The 20,034-nt window shown below is 39.6% G+C and overlaps 2 protein-coding genes and 1 long non-coding RNA gene across 3 annotated transcripts; all 3 read right to left on the bottom strand.

Annotated features, from left to right (window-relative positions):
* Positions 1 to 1,463: 1,463 nt before the first annotated feature.
* On the bottom strand, positions 1,464 to 5,247 carry LOC143277223 (uncharacterized). The gene is made up of 2 exons (XM_076582011.1): positions 5,096 to 5,247; positions 1,464 to 4,204 (listed from the first exon to the last, which is right to left on the bottom strand). Exons 1-2 carry the CDS (start codon positions 5,177 to 5,179, stop codon positions 2,717 to 2,719), a joined length of 1,572 nt encoding a protein of 523 aa, XP_076438126.1. The 5' UTR covers positions 5,180 to 5,247; the 3' UTR covers positions 1,464 to 2,716.
* A 348-nt stretch (positions 5,248 to 5,595) lies between these two features.
* On the bottom strand, positions 5,596 to 8,092 carry LOC143277269 (uncharacterized). The gene is made up of 3 exons (XR_013053715.1): positions 8,017 to 8,092; positions 7,125 to 7,316; positions 5,596 to 6,070 (listed from the first exon to the last, which is right to left on the bottom strand). It is a non-coding gene; the product is annotated as an uncharacterized LOC143277269 (long non-coding RNA).
* A 1,649-nt stretch (positions 8,093 to 9,741) lies between these two features.
* Positions 9,742 to 19,914, bottom strand: LOC143277249 (uncharacterized). Its single transcript, XM_076582030.1, has 4 exons — positions 19,798 to 19,914; positions 18,794 to 18,906; positions 16,704 to 17,713; positions 9,742 to 14,723 (listed from the first exon to the last, which is right to left on the bottom strand). The coding sequence occupies exons 2-4, from the start codon at positions 18,891 to 18,893 to the stop codon at positions 13,635 to 13,637; spliced, it is 2,199 nt and encodes a 732-aa protein (XP_076438145.1). The 5' UTR covers positions 18,894 to 18,906; positions 19,798 to 19,914; the 3' UTR covers positions 9,742 to 13,634.
* Positions 19,915 to 20,034: the final 120 nt, after the last annotated feature.

Raw genomic sequence — 20,034 nt, 5'->3', positions numbered from 1 at the left:
TTTCCAGTCAAACTTGGGAGAAAGGGCGAGAACGGGATTCGAACCCACACCCTCATGGACTCACCGTATTGGCAGCTGAGCATTTGAACCATTCTGCCACCTTCCTCCTTCCTAATAGGGTAGAGGTATGTCTTCTTGTTCTTCTTCTGCATTCATGGGCTGCAACTCCCATGTTCACTCGTATGCACACGAGTGGGCTTTTACGTGTATGACCGTTTTTACCCCACCATGTAGGCAGTCATACTCTGCTCAAACACACACACACACACTCCTGAAACAAATAAATAGGCCAGCTTTTTTCATTTCAATATTTTAAAAAAGCAAAGACAACCCAAACGAAACAATACAGGCAAATGTACACATGCCATGCACTACATACCCCTTTTCAGCCATGTGGGCTATGTCTGGTGTTCCAAATTATGAAATCTGTTGGTGACTAAACAAAAAATTGAGATTTTTCCCAATGAAAAGAGAGAGAGAGAGAGAGAGAGAGAGAGAGAGAGAGAGAGAGAGAGAGAGAGAGAGAAAGAAGAAGAAGAAGAAAGAAAGTAAATAAACACCACTCTCATGTTCTCATACAATGATTATGATAAAGGATCTATTCTTCTTATTATTAAAAGCAAATCATGAATATTTTTCTAAACTGAATTAACAACTGCTAACTTCAAGTGTTGATTGTTGTGGGTTTTTTCCTGATGAACCAGTACTAATGTTTTTGAGAGTACAATGATACAAGGGAGGTGATGCTTTTTAAACAATAGCCCACACAGATACATGAGCGTGCATGACATGCAAAAAAGTGCAGACTATCTATGTATTGCATGTGAATATATCTTAGAACAAAAGTTCTTTCCCAAATATTATGAATGGGACATGGTTAAAAAAAAGAAGGAAAGAAATGTCACTGATTGCTTTGACCATGACTTGTGTACATAATGCGTACAGCAATACTGTGACTTGTGTACATAACAATGCGTACAGCAATACTGTGACTTGTGTACATAACAGTGCATATGGCAAAACTGACTTTTGTAGATAACAGTATGTATGGCAAAACCATGACTTGTGTTGATATGATAACAAAGCATATAAGAATTTGACTTGTTCAGATCTATAACGATGTATATGGCAATACTGTGTGGATAACTGTGTGCGGCAAGAAAACACTGATGGAAAGTATGCTCAGAATGAATGTTACACACATACACACACACACAAATTATGGCATATGGCAATGCCATTACTTGTTTAGGCAATACTAACATGGCAAGAAATCACTGAGGAAAAGCATGCTTGGAATTAATATCACACACACACACACACACACACGTACTCGCAAACACACACACACATATTCATCTATAAACAACAATGTTCAAAAATGATTTTTGATTTTCTTTTATATATTATTTTTCAATTAACAAAACAGAACAAATATGAATACATCAATCCATACACCGATTTGTACGTATCCATACTGGAAATAAGTACATGCATACCAACACACATGCATATGAAAATGATAACCCATGGCATTTCAGTAAGTCTTAGTGTTGGTGCTTACATACATAAAGAAAATGAGAGTGAGAGAGAATGAGAGACATACTGAGAGAGATACAGAGAGATAGAGACAGACTGACACACTCAGACGCACACACAGAGAAAAAGAGACATAGAGAAAGTGACAGTGACTGAGAGAAAGAAGGCATTCCAATGGCATAAAACGTATGAGCATTTTTACAATACATAGTCACAGACACAATGTTACCACTGAATCATTGCCATACCCCCCAGTCCCCACTCCTCAATCCCCAACTCCTTTATGAAACACTGATATAATTTTCATCCATATTCATTTTCCAAACTACAGTTGAATAAACTTTGTTAGTTGCCACTGTCATCCTGCCACTGCCATTGGAATCAAATTTTTCTAATCCAACCACAGTGCATCACAATTTATATCACATTATTTACACAAGTGCATGGAGTTAACCCATCAGTTCAGCATTGGTTCTCATCAAGAGATGGAGAGAAAGATACATGTGTGCACACTGTGTGGACAGGTGTGAGGTTTCTCTCCTGTGTGGGTCAACTGATGTCACTTTAGATCACTGGATTCAGAGAAACCTTTTCCACAGTCTGTGCACACGTGAAGTTTCTCTCCTGTGTGGGTTCTCTTGTGTCCTTTTCAGTGACCAGTCTCAGAGAATGCTGCCCCACAGACATCACAGACATAGAGTATGTCACCTGCATGGACTGACCTGATGTTAGTCTGTTAAGCGACTTGAATGATTAAAACTAGCATCACAGTGTGGTCACCTGTAAGGTTTTTCCCCTGTGTGAATTCTCCTGTGTGTCTTGGATTAAAAGCCTTACCGCACACGTTGCACACAAACTGTTTTTGACCAGTATGAATCAACTTCTGTCTCTTCAAGGTACAAGCCTGATTAAAAGCCTTACTGCACACTTAACACACAAACTGTTTATGACCAGTATGAATCAACTTGTGTCTCTTCAAGGTACAAGCCTGATTAAAAGCCTTACTGCACACTTAACGCACAAACTGTTTATGACCAGTATGAATCTACTTGTGTTTCTTCAAGGTACAAGCATGAGTAAAAGCCTTACTGCACACGTCACACACAAACTGTTTATGACCAGTATGAATCAACTTGTGTTTCAAGTTACAAGCATGATTAAAAGCCTTACTGCACACTTAACACACAAACTGTTTATGACCAGTATGAATCAACTTGTGTCTCTTCAAGGTACAAGCATGAGTAAAAGCCTTACTACACACGTCACATACAAACTGTTTATGACCAGTATGAATCAACTTGTGTGTCTTCAAGTTACTAGCCAGAGTAAAAGCCTTACTGCACACATCACACACAAACTGTTTATGACCAGTATGAATCAACTTGTGTCTCTTCAAGGTACCAGCCGCAGTAAAAGCCTTACTGCACACGTCACACACAAACTGTTTATGACCAGTATGAATCAACTTGTGTGTCTTCAAGTGACCAGCCTGAGAAAAAGCCTTACTGCACACGTCACATACAAATTGTTTATGACCAGTATGAATCAACTTGTGTCTCTTCAAGGTACCAGCCTCAGTAAAAGCCTTACTGCACACGTCACACACAAACTGTTTATGACCAGTATGAATCAACTTGTGTGTCTTCAAGGTACCAGCCTGAGTAAATGCCTTTCTGCACATATCACACACAAACTGTTTATGACCAGTATGAATCAACTTGTGTCTCTTCAAGTCACCAACCTGAGTAAATGCCTTTCTGCACATGTCACAAACAAACTGTTTATGACCAGTATGAATCCACTTGTGTCTCTTCAAGTGATCAGCCAGAGTAAAAGCTTTACTGCACACATCACACATAAACTGTTTATGACCAGTATGAATCAACTTGTGTCTCTTCAAGGTACAAGCATGAGTAAAAGCCTTACTACACATGTCACATACGAACTGTTTATGACCAGCATGAATCAACTTGTGTGTTTTCAAGTTACCAGCCTGAGTAAAAGCCTTACTGCACACATCACACATAAACTGTTTATGACCAGTGTGAATCAACTTGTGTCTCTTCAAGGTACAAGCATGAGTAAAAGCCTTACTACACACATCACATACAAACTGTTTATGACCAGTATGAATGAACTTGTGTGTCTTCAAGGTACCAGCATGAGTAAAAGCCTTATTGCACACGTCACACACAAACTGTTTATGACCAGTATGAACCAACTTGTGTGTTTTCAAGTGACCAGCCTGAGTAAAAGCCTTACTGCACACGTCACACACATGGCGCCTGCTCTTTTTCTCCTCACTTTCCTTGTCAGTGTTATCATCAGCTTTGTTGTTTTTTCTCTGCACAATGTTTCTCTTGTCAAGGTCAGCAACCTTTTCCACATTCATGTTGCTATGGTTACCAGCATCACAACCACCAGGTGTGGAGGACACAGGTAACAGAGCATGCAGTTTCTCACCATGAACATGCATCAGATGTATCTTTAGACTGTTGAATGTCACAAAGGCAGCAGAACATCGCTGACACACGTGGCTTCTGTTCTGGGACAGCAGTGACCCAGAAGTGTTGGCAGACTTGTGTAGAGGAGTTCTCTTCGCTCCAGACACTGACAGCTGAGGTTTTGTTTTATTAATGACTGAAGACTGAAGTTTCACTTGTTTCTGAAATGAAAAATCAGTTTTGATAACCACTGTTATCAATAACACAAACACAACCAGTACACAATGTGCTGCATGGTCAACACACACAACAACAAAAAACCCAAGAGGCAAGGCCTTCAAGACTCACACATATATAATACCCACTGTTTTGAACACGTGAATTACAGCATTGGAATATAAAAAGGACACTGTAAAGCATACTGTCTTGAAAGTGACCTTGACCTTTGACTTCTTACTGAGCACCTTAACACATCATTGTACACAGTACAGGTTATGACTGGAAAGGTCTCACTAATACCTATCACACCACTGAGTTTTATTTGCATATATCACTAACAGTAGTTATCAAGCAAAGGCCAACAACACACACACACATACATATGCATACACACACACACACCAAAAAGGAAATTTTCTATCTAAAATTACGTTTAAATAACATACTTACCGTGACCCAACTAGTGCAGACTCCGGCAGGGGTCTGACATTCCTGTCCTGTGCAAACTAGTATCCGCCTATGCGGAGAAAACGAAACTACGGCCGATAACCCCCCGGAAGTAGGTAACCTCCCCTTTGTCCCGCTGGCTAAGATTCACTTTGTTTAGACCAACACCAGTCAAAAATGGTCACAGAATGACAGTCATGGTACATATTTACAAGTAACAATGGCAAGTTCTTAGATCACCAGAAATTGTCAGAAAAACTACTCCTTTTTACATAAACTTTCAAAATTACAACAGCTGTGTGCACTTGGTTGAAGTATAACTTAGAAGGAAAAGAAACATAAAACCACAGCGAAAGAGAGATAAAAATATAATAAAGTAAAGGAGAAGTGTTTATTACATATCTTGTAGAAAATATGAAGTACCCCATACCAGAAGTTTTACCCACCTGGTTATCACCTGCTGGTCTGTCGTCTTCATTCATCCCGAAGGTGGATTCCGATCTGACTGCATCAGGAGTCACCGTCATCATGATGTCTGTCACTATTTCAGTCTGCACATCACTGCTGGTGTTTGTTGTGACTCCTTCAGTCTTGATGACATCACTGCTGATGTTTGCTGTGACTGGTTCAGTCTTGATGACATCACTGCTGGTGTTTGCTGTGACTGCTTCAGTCTTGATGACATCAGTGCTAGTGTTTGCTGTGACTGGTTCAGTCTTGATGACTTCACTGCTGGTGTTTGCTATGACTGCTTCAGTCTTGATGATATCACTGCTGGTGTTTGCTGTGACTGCTTCAGTCTTGATGACATCACTGCTGATGCTTGTTGTGACTGGTTCAGTCTTGATGACATCACTGCTGATGTTTGCTGTGACTGGCTCAATCTTGATGACATCAGTGCTGTGTTTGTTGTGTGACTGGTTCAGTCTTGATGACATCACTGCTGATGTTTGCTGTGACTGCTTCAGTCTTGATGACATCACTGCTGATGTTTGCTGTGACTGCTTCAGTCTTGATGACATCACTGCTGATGTTTCCTGTGACTGCTTCAGTCTTTACAACATCATGGTTTATGTTTGTGCTGATGGATTCAGTCTGAAAATGAAACTTAACTTTTGATTTCTCACACTGAAAATGACACCTCACATTCCATGGAGTCACTGGTGAAGAAGACAAATGAACACATGTACAGGATTCACATTTGATGTTCACATCCCCTTCTCTTTTGACTACAGACTGGAACTGGTGAAACACACCACTTGTTGCATCCTGATCAACTGGTTCAGCTTTAATACCTGGACCACTGTCTGTGTGTCTGTCTGTTTCAGACTTCATGACAGCAGCCAATGGATTCTGAGTGTCTGTCTCACAGGGTGTGGTGGCTGTGCTCACATCAGTCACAGACCTGTCACATGCATAATCTGCAACAGACAGAACACATAAGAGGCTTGTTAATGACAACAACTTCTGTCCTCAATCACTGATTGAAAGTGATTTGTCAGCAACTTCTGTCCTTCTGTCCTCAATCACTGATTGAAAGTGATTTGTCAACAACTTCTGTCCTCAATCACTGAATATCAGTGGATTGATATTGACAACTTCTGTCCTCAATCACTGAATGTCAGTGGCTTGATATTGACAGCTTCTGTCCTCAATCACTGAATGTCAGTGGTTTGTCCTCAGTCACTAAAGGGTTGATATCAGTTACAGGATCTTTAATGAGCATATCTAATCTTTTGTAAGCTTATTTCCATAAAGGCAATCAAGGCACAAGCAGGACCGCATTTGTGAATGTCAACTCAGAGACTGAAAACATACCACAGGCAATGGGATGGAAATGAGTTCCAGTTCTTGAATCACTTGGCTACTGTGCTCATTGCTGTTACTAGTGTTAGAAATATGACACTGTTGTTTATCATCTTTTTTTTAGCTTTGTTTTTTTACAACTGATAAACCCGATATGCTTTGTAAATATTATTCTGAATTTCAAAACATCATTATACACATGTGTAATGAGGTTCTGGTTCTGTGTGTGTCTCTGTGTGTGTGTGTGTGCGCATGTGTGTGTGTGTGTGTGTGTGTGTGTGTGTGTGTGTGTGTGTGTGTGTGTGTGTGTGCATGTGTGTGTGTGTTAGTGTTTGAGTGTGTGTATCCATGCTTTAGTGTATGCGTGCATGTGTTTCTGCAAACCTTTCTGTGCATGTGTTTCTGCAAACCTTTCTGAAGTGGTGAAGTGAGATTGGAACACACTGTTCATAATTATTATAAAGGCTTCACAGACACTGAAAAAAAAAAAATCCAGGCACATTTTAACACTCAATACCATTTCTGATCTCCAACCATGCACAGAACCATTCATGTACACCTGCTCCTCAGGAGCATATCATGATGACATGAGAAAATGGAGTTTATTCTATCTTATCTTTTTAATGGTGTTAAACTGTTATCAATGTTACCACTTCAAACCACACAGACCTTGTCCACTGGAAGCTATCTCCTTCAGTTTCTTGGCATGTGATCTGCCTGTCATGTGTCGCTCATACTGCCGGCCTGACTTGAGCGTCAAGTCACAGGTTGTACACCTGAACGACATGACGAACTGTGTCGCCAGACAAGGCTGAGAGAGGGCAAAGGTCAAGCAAGAAGTCTGGTACTGGAGATGTGTTGCTGAAAAAATATATTAATGTATCAGAAAACACTGAATGCATACCAAATGAGAAGATTATGCTTTATTATAAGCTGTATAGTATTTGCATGACAGCTACTAAAAAATAATAATAATAATAATAAAAATTAAAAAAGCAGAAAATAGTCACAGGTCCACAGATCAACTTTGGATATATATAATTAATCTAGCACAAGGAACTGACAAGAGAATAAATATTCGACACCTCGTATCGTATTGGTTTGTTTAAACTGATAAAACACACACACACACACACAAACACACACAACAAAATGCCGTTGTTATCGACTTTTAATCACGAAAAGAAAAAAAGACTATAGACGATAAGTTGCAACTACGTGTACGCAAATGATTTAAAACCAGGGAAATGTCAGTCACTATTACTGTTTCAGAGGTATCACCCTGCGCAAGAGGCCGAGCTCCATGCGAAAAACAAAAGCTGCACTGTAAGCTTTGTATGGAATAAAATAACAACAACAACAACAACAACATGCATAACAAAGAAGACAAGGCTGAAAAATAAAACATTACACGCACATGTCTTCCCCTCTCCTCTCCACTGTCTGTGTGACTGGCGGAGTGAACGTCCACGCCTTGTTGTGAACATTAATCATTCCGTCTACAGGAGGAATATTGCCGACAATAAAAGCAAACAGAATGATAAAAACTCAAATAACTTACATTCCACAGAATTCTATTCGAACTTCAGAAAAATTGCAAGGTCCCTCCACACAAGTCATATAAGATGAGATAACTCTCATGGCTCAAATGCCACTGCACAAAACACTGTCTTTTAACCGAAACAGACAGATAATGACGAAAGTGTAAACAACATCAATTGGGTTTTGATGAAAAACAGTGACACTAACACACGAAAAATAATGTGTCTCGAGTGTGTGTGTGTTGTTGTTGTGTTTTGTGTGTGTGTGTGTGTGTGTGCACGCATGCGCACGTGCACGCATCAACACTCCACCTTCCTCATTAAAAAAAAAAAAAAAATCCATATAATAATATATATCTAAACGTCTTTCATTGACTCCTTGTTGTTAATGTGGTTTCTTGACAACATCACATTGTTTGAAGATGACTATCCTCTGGGATGCATAAGACATACAGATTTCGATTATGTTTCAGATTCCTTTTATGTAAATGTGGGCCTTTAGACAACTCACTTTCTTCATTGGTAAATGAAGAACACAGATAATGGTATCATTGCCAAACAAACAATGCACATATTTCTTCAAAATAGAACAGAGTTTCCCTGGGCCTTCCCAAATGTATGTGTGTGCTTGGGTACATGTCTGTAGTACCTCTCTCTCTCTGTCTGTTTGAGTGTGTGTGTTGTGTGCATATCATAGGAGATGTGAAATATGTGTGTGTGTGTTTCCCTGCACTTGCACACTTGTGTGTGTGTGTGTGTGTGTGTGCATGTGGCTGAATTATGGGAGCTGAGGCATGTAGAAGTGTGTGTGTGTTTGTGTGCATGAGTGTGTGTGTGCGTGCGTGCACACACGCACATGTGTATGTGAATTGAGGCATGTAGAAATGTGTGTGTGTGTGTGTGTGTGTGTGTGCATGTATGTGTGTATATGTCTGCATGTGTTTTTCCATGTGTGTGAATGTGTGTGTTTAACAGTGTATGTGTATGTGTGTGTGTTGGGATTTGTATACTTTTATGTGTAGTGTGGGGTCTGGGTACAGCTGTTTGCCAGTGACCTATTTCCTTTCATCTTTTAATTTTCGGACTTCTGTGCATCTTTCCCTGCACTGTATTTTGACGTATGTATCATACCCTTTTAGGAATTAAGAAATGAATATCCTCCTAGGATAGGATGTTTGTATCTGTGTTTTGTGTGTGTGTGTGTGTGAAGAAGTGGGAGTGTGTGTGCTATTATATGCCTGTGTGTGAACGTGTGTGTATGTCACTATGTGTGTGTGTGGTACATGTGGGTGTTGTGTATGGATGCGAGTCTGGTACATGTGTGTGTGTGTGTGTGTGTGCACGCGCGTCTGTTTGTACATGTGTGGGTGTACAGTGTGTGTGTGGGTGTGTACATGCATGTGTGTGTACTGTGTAGCATATTGTGTGTGAGTGTGGATGTGTATGTGTGATGCATGCAAGCATGTGTGCATGAATTTGATGTCTTTACATCTGAAACTAATATATGAATCTAGTACACTCAGTAAACAGGGAGATGATACACTCAGACTGTGATAACACTGATTGAAAGAAGCTGTCTCCCCTTCCCTCTATCCACACTCAGACACTAATATGTATATAAATATACAGAGACAGAGGTAGACAGACAGACAAGTACACAGACAGACTGAGAGACAGACAGGCAGACAGACATGCCAGCCATTCTATTATCAGTGACAAGACAAGACATGTAAAGACATGTTTATTCCAGGAAACCCCATGGAGGTACATAAAAATATTACATATTTCATCCAATACAAAACAGAACACATTTGATATGAATATTGTACTCACAATCAATTACACTGGCTATCTGAGTGATATGTTTGGAGGGGAAAAAGTATGCACCTATTAGATTGGATAAAAGATTTAGAATTGTTAATCATTGTCACATCAACATCAATTAATAGAAATAATAAGAATGTTTTATTTCTACTGCATTTTCATTCAAAGACAATAATACTCAAGGCAAATCACATGACTAAAATATATGAAAAAGAAAAAAATCACATAAAAATCATAATCACAAGTGAGAATTTTATAACAAATCTACCCCCACTCCCTTGCATACAATGTACAGTCACCTCACCCACATAGCAAACATCCAAACATAACAAACATAATCCATGTTATCATAATACCAAACACACATACACATAATCTGATGCATATACACACACACGCGCGCGCACACACACAACCACACACACACGCACATACACACTCACATGTGCGCATGCACACAGAGACATAGATACACACTGTAAATATGCATACAGAAAAATAAAAAAATAAAAATCTGAAGAGAGTTAAGAATGAAAAATCACAAAGTCACAAATACACACCATCTTGGTTACAAATTGGTGTGCCTTTTTTCTTTTGTGTGTGTGTGGTGTGTGTGTGTGTGTGTGTGTGTGTGTGTGTGTTAAATATACAGTGTCAATCAAGTGCCTTTTTTTCTCTCTTTTTTTGTTGTTGTTGTTAACAAGACAATGTCAATCATGGACAAATCAGAATTAGGATTAAAATCATTATATTTAAAATAGACCCCATTCTTATTCACCATTCAATGAGTTATGTTGTTGGAGACAGAATAAATGACATGAACTTGGTTATGACATTTTAACATTTGATATTCTGACTTTAGTGTCAGTTTTTCAATGTGTCACTGTGGTCAGTTAATTACATACATATGCCATACCACATCTACTTGGCAAATGTTTGACCAGCAGCATAACTCAACACGTTAGTCAGGCCTTGAGTGCATGTTTGTTTACCTATCAGAGTGGATTTCTTCTACACAATTTTGCCAGAGGACAACATTTGTTGTCACGGGTTCTTTTTCAGTGTGCCAAGTGTGTGCTGCATACAGGACCTTGGTTCATCCCCTCATCTGAAAGACTAGACGATGAGTTTGATTTTCCAGTCAAACTTGGGAGAAAGGGTGAGACAGGGATTCAAACCCTGACCTTCACAGACACTGTACTGACAGATAAACAAATGTGAAGCTTAAGGAACATAACGCTCTCCCTGAAACCCCAGTCCCATCCACCAGCAAAGATTCAAAAACAAACCTACAAACACATACTTCAGCCAGCGTCACAAAACAGAATACACAGCATGAAGAAACACACGTCCCCTCAAGTAGCTGTAAAACACAAGGAGACAATAAAGAAGAAAAGAGCATCAACGTCAGCTGGGTTAACATGACCCAAGGAGAAAACACAGACGACTCTGGCACTGATGCTCACAGTGATGCTTCCAAGGACGACAACGCAATACTCGGAGATGACAATGAGCTCAACCACTCACTCGCCACGTGTTATTGTACTGCATGATTCAGTACTCAGTGGCATAGACCACAAGCGACTCGGTCATTCTTAAGGACGGAACGTGATGATGAAAAAGACGCCCATTGCAGAACAGTGTACTTTTGACACCACGTCTGACAGTCCTGACACTGTCCTCATACATGTGGGTGTAAATGACTTAAGAAATCTCCACGCAGAAGCAACCAGCAATAAACTGACCTCAGCTGTTCAACAAATAAGAAGAGAAATGAAAGCAAGCAGCAAGATCGTTATCAGCAAGGCCACAACCACCTGTCAGAAGGAGTTCAGTCGCAGAATAGACTTGTTCAACGCCTTGCTGTATACAAAGCTTCATGAACTGGACAACATCTCTTTCCTAGGTCATGACAACCTGCGTGCAGACTATCACTTGAAAGACGAGGTACACCCTAACACAGGAGGTGCTGGTTTCCTGGCAGCCATTATTGGTCGACATCTTGACATCACACTGTGGGAGAAGCCGACAGGAAAGACACGGCCACGACTTCAGTATAGACCTGTACACGACAACAGAAGAAGACATCCACGACAGCTCCAGGATTGGTACCAAAATGCGTTCACACATTCAAACTATCTTGAAGACAATAATTTGCTTCAAAAGAACAAGCAGGCTTTTGAAAATCACACAAGACCTCGGACCACATATTCATACTTAAAGAGGTAATTCTCCTGTTTTGTTGATTTTCAGAAAGCATTTGACAGTCTGGTATCACGCTCTAATGCTAAAAATATATCAAATCGGTATAAATGGAAATTGCTTTAGAGTTATTCGAAGCATGTATGAAAATGCCACAGTTTGCACAAGAATTGATACAGGATTTTCTTCTGAAATACCCATACTGAAGGGGGTACTGCAAGGAAACACACTCAGTCCAACTTCATTAACATCTTTATCAATGATCTTCCAAAATGTTTGGGCGTTGCTAACTCACCATCCACAGACCTTGACAAAACTGATATTGTTTCATGCTTACTATATGTTGATGACCTAGTAATTTTGTCCACGACAAAGATAGGATTACAAAGGAAACTGGATAAACTCAATCTCTATTGTGAAAACTGGGATCTAAAAATTAACATAGACAAAACTAAAGTAATAGTTTTCACACACACCGATCCCAAAGTGCCTTGATTTTCACAATAGGCAATAATATAATCCAAACAACCGACCAGTACAAGTAGTTGGGTATATTATTTCTCAAAACTGGAACATTCTCTTATGCCCAAGAGCACCTAGCCAAACAGACATCAAAAGCAGCACATTCCCTCTGACGAATCATTAAAAAGCACGATATCCTTTTGGATATTGTACTGCAGCTTTTTGATTTGCTTGTTTTACCTATATTATCATATGGATCTGAACTCTGGTTCCCATGGGCTTAAACTAGAACTACCAATTCATTCAATACAGGAATGACAGATTTCTTTAGAAACTGTATTTCTTCGAAACATTCACATGAACAAATGTATATTAAATTTTGCAAACTGCTTCTAGGGGTACATTCTAAACCAATGAATCTGCCAGCTCTAGCAGAATTGGGCTATTTCTAATTGGAATTCATATTGCAAGCAGAGTTCTTAGCCACTGGACTCATATTCTGGATGCACATGATGATAGCCATATCCAAAAGGTCTATATGTCAATGATGAACCAACCAGACACAGCTGAAAACCCCTGGATACTATTTGTAAAGAACATTCTTCACAATGTAGGATTAGGTCATGTTTGGATTAATCAGTCAACATTTAGTGACAGCAGACAGGCGACGTTGCTGTGATTTGAACCAGTGCCCTCAGATTCTCTTGCTTTCTGCGCAGACGCGTTACCTCTAGGCCATGTTGTTTTGCTTTAGAGTACTGGTTGGAGCAAAATCTTTTTCACGGTCTGGCACACGTGAGGTTTCTCTCCTGTGTGGATCTTCTTGTGACTTTTTACTTTGAAGTGACCACGTTTTTCCCCTGTGTGCATTCTTCTGTGTGCCTTCACTTTACCAACATGAGTAAAAAATTTACTGCGTATGTCAAGCATAAACTGTTTATGACCAGTATGAATCAACTTGTGTCTCTTCAACATACCAGCCAGAGTAAAAGCCTTACTGAACACGTCACACACAAACTGTTTATGACCAGTATGAATCAACTTGTGTCTCTTCATGTCACCAGCCCAAGTAAAAGCCTTACTGCACACGTCACACACAAACTGTTTATGACCAGTATGAATCAACTTGTGTCTCTTCAGGTTACCAGCCTCAGAAACTGCACACGTCACACACACACGGTTTAGGACCGGTATGAATCAACTTGTGTTTCTTCAAGGTACAACCCCAAGTAAAAGCCTTAGGGCACACATCACATACAAACTGTTTATCACCAGTATGAATCAACTTGTGTCTCTTCAAGTCACCAGCCTGAGTAAAAGCCTTACTGCACACATCACATACAAACTGTTTATCACCAGTATGAATCAAATTGTGTCTCTTCAAGTCACGAGCCTCAATAAAAGCCTTACTGCACACATCACACACAAACGGTTTAGGACCGGTATGAATCAACTTGTGTTTCCGCAAGGTACCAGCCTGAGTAAAAGCCTTACTGCACACATCACATACAAACTGTTTATGACCAGTATGAATCACCTTGTGTCTCTTCAAGGTACCAGCCTCAGTAAAAGCCTTACTGCACACATCACATACAAACTGTTTATGACCAGTATGAATCAACTTGTGTCTCTTCAAGTTACAAGCCAGAGTAAAAGCCTTACTGCACACGTCACACACAAATGGTCTTAGTTGATGACCAGTATGAATCAACTTGTGTTTCTTCAGGTTACAAGCCAGAGTAAAAGCCTTACTGCACACATCACACACAAACTGTTTATGACCAGTATGAATCAACTTGTGTCTCTTCAAGTCACAAGCCTGAATAAAAGCCTTACTGCACACGTCACACACATGGTGCCTGCTCTTTTTCTCCTTACTTTCCTTGTCTGTGTTATCATCAGATTTGTTGTTTTTTCTCTGCAAAATGTCTCTGTCATCAAGGTCAGTAACCTTTTCCACATTCATGTTGCTATAGTTACCAGCATCACAACCACCAGGTGTGGAGGACACAGGTAACACAGCATGCAGTTTCTCACCATGAACATGCATCAGATGTAGTTTTAAACTGTTGAATAGAACAAAGGCAGCAGGACATCGCTGACACACGTGACTTCTGTTCAGGGACAGCAGTGACCCAGAAGTGTTGGCAGACTTGTGTAGAGGAGTTCTGTTCGCTCCAGACACTGACAGCTGAGGTGTTGTTTTGTCAATGACTGAGGAATGAAGTTTCACTAGTTTCTGAAATGAAAAATCAGTTTTAATAACCAATGTTAACAGTAAATTGAGTAATACAAACACAACCAATACACAATGTGCTTTTCCAAGGCACACAATGTGCTGTTCCAACACACAAAAAATTGAGGCAAGGCCTTCAAGACTCACACATATATAATACCCACTGATCTGAACATGTGAATTACAGCACTGGAATAAAAAGGACACTGTAAAGCATACTGTCTTGAAAGTGACCTTGACCTCTGACTTCTTACTGAGCGCCTCAACACATCATTGTACACAGTACAGGTTATGACTGGAAAGGTCTCACTCATACCTATCACACCACTGAGTTTTATTTGCATATATATATCACTAACAGTAGTCGTCAAGCAAAGGTCAACAAAGTTTAATTAACACAGGTACACACGCAGACAGACGGGTACACACAGACAATTGAGACCAGGTGATTGCGTCGACTCGGTTTGTTTACACACGTGTGTCAATAAAAACTGGATAACCTTGAAAGCCATGGTCATGGTCTGAAAGGATACAATAATTCCAGACAGTGTCAAAGGTGTTTTCTAAATCAAAGGTGACAATGACATGTTAATGTTGTATGTTTATAAATGCATTACTTGTTGCACCTTATGTGGTTGGTAGTGGATGTGATCTGTCAGACCTTTGCCAGATTTAGGGAAGGGTGTGATCAGGGCCTTCTGTTAGGAAGGGGGAAAGAACCCACAAGATCCAGATGTGATTGTGTTCTCAAATTAAAATCGGTTCATACACAAGTTGCTGGAAGCTGATTCAGCAAACTGTGGTGAATTTCATCAGGGCGAGCTGTGGAATCTTCGCACAGTTGGAGAGCAGAAGTTCCACTAAGAAGAACTGTGCTGCTCCAGATGATTTGATAAATCACACAGTCTCTCATGAATCTGACTTCTTGGAAAAGGAAGACAGTGGATGCCAAAATAATCACTACGGTTTGTCTGTCTGTAGTGTAATGACCGTCTTCCAGTTTGAGATAATTGACACAGGGAGAGCCGTTTTTCCCCTTTATTTCCCTGTTGATTTTCCATGTGTTTTGGGGGACACTTTTGTTTGTAAATAAAAGCGGGTACCAAGTGTCTACTTGAGGTGAGAGTTGAAAACAAACTACTCGGATGAATGTAAACAGTGTAAGGCCTTCACACTGAGTGGAAAACACAGCAACCTGTCTCTGACTTCAGCCTTTTTTCTTTTCTTTTTTTTTTTGGGGGGGGGGGGGGGGGGGGGGAGGGGGGAGGGTGTGTGTGTGTCTAATTTAATGTTTTGAAATAGTGAGATGTGTTGACTAATTCATTTCCCATAGTATATATTCAGACTGATATTCCATTACAAGCAGAATTTTGCTGTTCATGGAAGTATGCTTAATGCAACTTCCATACAACTACAAAGCAGAATATATGAACTCTTTCAGCTGAAAATGAAACAAGTGCACTGCTATTTATCAATGTTTCAATTTGTGTCATTAAAGTGCTAAATACTATGAAAACAACAAACAAACAACCCCCCCCCCCCAAAAAAAAAAACCACAAACAACCAGAACAATAATAACAGTAAAATGTCTGTGGAAATGTTTAATTCTCCATTATTTTTTGTGTCTTCACAGAAGTGCACTGACACTGTAACTGGAATTTATTTATAAGGAAATCGATTTAAAAAAACAAACAAAAAAAAAAACAGACAAAAAATTAAGATTACTAAAGTTTATCTCTCTATCTCTTTTATATACCTTAAACACATACTGTCAGAAAAACTACTCTTTTTTATATAAACTTTCTAAATTACAACAGCTGTGTGCACTTCGTTGAAGAATAACTTAGAAGGAAAAGAAACAAAACCACAGCCCAAGAGAGATAAAAAAAATAATAAAAAAAAAAAAAATTTTTAAAAAGGATAAGTGTTTATTACATATCTTGTAGAAAATATGAAGTACCCCAAACCAGAAGTTTTACCCACCTGGTTATCACCTGCTGGTCTGTTGTCTTCATCCTTCCTGAAGGTGGATTCAGTTCTGACTGCATCAGGTCTCACCGTCATCATGATGTCTGTCGCTGCTTCAGTCTGCACATCACTGCTGGTGTTTGCTGTGACTGGTTCAGTCTTGATGACATCACTGCTGATGTTTGCTGTGACTGGTTCAGTCTTGATGACATCACTGCTGATGTTTGCCATGGCTGGTCCAGTCTTGATGACATCATTGCTGGTGTTTGCTGTGACTGGTTCAGTCTTGATGACATCACTGCTGATGTTTGCTGCGACTGGTTCAGTCTTGATGACATCACTGCTGATGTTTGCTGTGACTGCTTCAGTCTTGATGACATCACTGCTGATGTTTGCCATGGCTGGTTCAGTCTTGATGACATCACTGCTGGTGTTTGCTGTGACTGGTTCAGTCTTGATGACATCACTGCTGATGTTTGCTGTGACTGGTCCAGTCTTGATGACATCATTGCTGGTGTTGGCTGTGACTCGTTCAGTCTTGATGACATCATTGCTGGTGTTTGCTGTGACTGGTTCATTCTTGATGGCATCATTGCTGGTGTTTGCTGTGACTGGTTCAGTCTTGATGACATCATTGCTGGTGTTTGCTGTGACTGGTTCAGTCTTGATAACATCATGGTTTATGTTTGTGCTGATAGATTCAGTTTGGAACTGAACTTCTGATCTCTCACACTGAAAATGACACTTTAAATTCCATGGAGTCACTGGTGAAGAAGACAAATGAACACAGGTACAGGATTCACATTTGATGTTCACATCCCCTTCTCTTTTGACTACAGACTGGAAGTGGTGAAACACACCACTTGTTGCATCCTGATCAACTGGTTCAGCTTTAATACCTGGACCACTGTCTGTGTGTCTGTCTGTTTCAGACTTCATGACAGCAGCTGATGGATTCTGAGTGTCTGTCTCACAGGGTGTGGTGGCTGTGCCTACATTATTTTCAGGTGTTTCACACGTGCTACCTGCAACAGTTATGCATCAAATGTCAACTACATCTCTCTTCCTCTATCACCATCACATTCCCCAGATCCACCGTTCACACACGCACGCACGCATGCCACGCACGCACGCACACACACATCACCAAAAAAGCTCATCACAAATGCTTGAGACTCAATTAACAGTAACTGATTAACATTAAATCCATCAATCAATCAATCAATCACCCGAAATGGTCACAATCCAACTGACAGTGATTGCAAAACAAACAAAAAACACCACAAAAATAAAACACATCCACACAAATAATGAAATATACAGAAAGTGAAAGACTTTGTGAATATGTCTAAGACTGGAATTGTACACATCTAGCACTATAATAGCTGTCACTGTGTGCTGGTTCAAGAACGATGATATGAGGGTGAATATGTCCAAGACTGGAATTGTACACAACAAGAATGATGATATGAGGGTGAATATGTCTAAGACTGGAATTGTACACAACAAGAATGATGATATGAGGGTGAATATGTCTAAGACTGGAATTGAACACATCTAGCTCTACAATAGCAGTCACTGTGTGCTGGTTCAAGAACAATGACACAAGGCTGATTCCTAGGACCTCACCAAGATGTTGTACACTGTCAATTGACTTGAAATTTTAATAATGATAACAGTGATAAAAAAAGAGATAATTTCAATAATAATAATAAACCATAGCAGTAATAATGATAATGAAGACTGATGCTCACACATCCCAGACAGGGAGTTTGTGGAGTTTACAATAAAAAGTTATACATATAAACATATTGTATGCATCAGGTACACCATACAAAAACAAGTGTGAGGTGAGTGAGTGCACACACTAACACATAAACTGCATATGTACACACACATGTCCATCATAACTTCTAGAAGAAAAGTCAATAAGATGGTAGGCATAATGAAACATTGGAAGAGTGTGTTTTGTTATACTTTTTAAAAACTAAACTGTACTGTGGAATCCATATAAGAGATTGAGAAAGGCAGTTTGTTCCATACTAGTTACTACTGGGCCAAGATATGAAATGTCATGAAATAAAAACGGTGAATGTGCAACTGACCTGAACATTGATCCTGTGTCATCCACAGTGGTCCTGTTTCTTCAGCCACATCAATCTCTATCTTCACCTCTGACATCACTTGCTGATCAGGGGATGCCATTTGGTCACAATGTCTGAAAGCATGCATGTATCACACATGTAGTTAAGAATTTAATTTCTGTGTGTGTGTGTGTGTGTGTGTGTGTGTGTGTGTGTGTGTGTGTGTACACATGCGAACATGCATACATCATTACATGTATGACTTCACATGCATGGAAGGTTGCAAGCACTTCAGTTACCTAGTTTAGATTATAGAAGACTGCGTGGTGATTTAATAGAGATGTATAAAATGACTCATGGATTATATGACAGCAGAACTCTTTGTTTACATTGAATGAGAACAGTGTTACAAGAGGCCATTCCTACAAACTATAAAAAGTTTCATTAAAAACTTCCAGATTTGCACATTTCTTTACTAACAGAGTAACAAATGTTTGGAATAATAATTTGTCACAAGAGGTTGTTTCCGCAGGTACAGTGAATACATTAAAAAAATTATCTTGACATTCATTTACAAAATTATAAATACAACTCATCTACATATTTCTTGATTTTTCAAGCATTGCGTACTCCATGTTGAAAAATGCACCAGACATATGTGGGGACTCTCTTTTTCTTCCCCACTTCAAGCGGGCAAAAGGCCTTGTCAGGCCTGCACGCCTTGATATTGATATGATATGATACGATAATTATGATAAACACGACAGGCGTTGTATTCGATCACAGACAGTCTGACAAAAGTTACTGACTGTGCGAATCAAATAGGTATGCTGTTAGTCAACAGTAATTTGTTGAGAACCAAAGCAGGTGACTGAACCGGTCGAAATTAGATTATTTTACACTACCTCTTCACCATCTTTGTGCCTGAAGTCGAAAGTGGTAATTAATCGTGATTATTGATTTTTTTTAAAAAGAAAGAAAAGAATCTACAACAATGAAGTGATAAGAGAACAAATATTCGTCACCTCGTGTCGTTTCCTTTTCTTTATGACAAAAAGCACAGAACCCCGTTGTTACCGATTTTAATCACTGCACCAAACAGAAATTGTAACTTACGTCGTGTTCAAGAAATGAGATGCTCGCAATGGGAGACAAGTCTTGTGACACAAAATAATGTTCGTTCGTTCTTTAGTTTAACGTCTTTTCACTGTCAGTGATATTGGACGAGGGTAGGAAAAAAATCGAGTGGGTGGAGGGGGCGA

Source organism: Babylonia areolata, chromosome 33 (assembly GCF_041734735.1).
Source record: "Babylonia areolata isolate BAREFJ2019XMU chromosome 33, ASM4173473v1, whole genome shotgun sequence".
NCBI lineage: Eukaryota > Metazoa > Mollusca > Gastropoda > Neogastropoda > Buccinidae > Babylonia > Babylonia areolata.
Note: the sequence above shows the minus strand (reverse complement) of the source record. Positions and strands in the feature narration are given on the sequence as shown.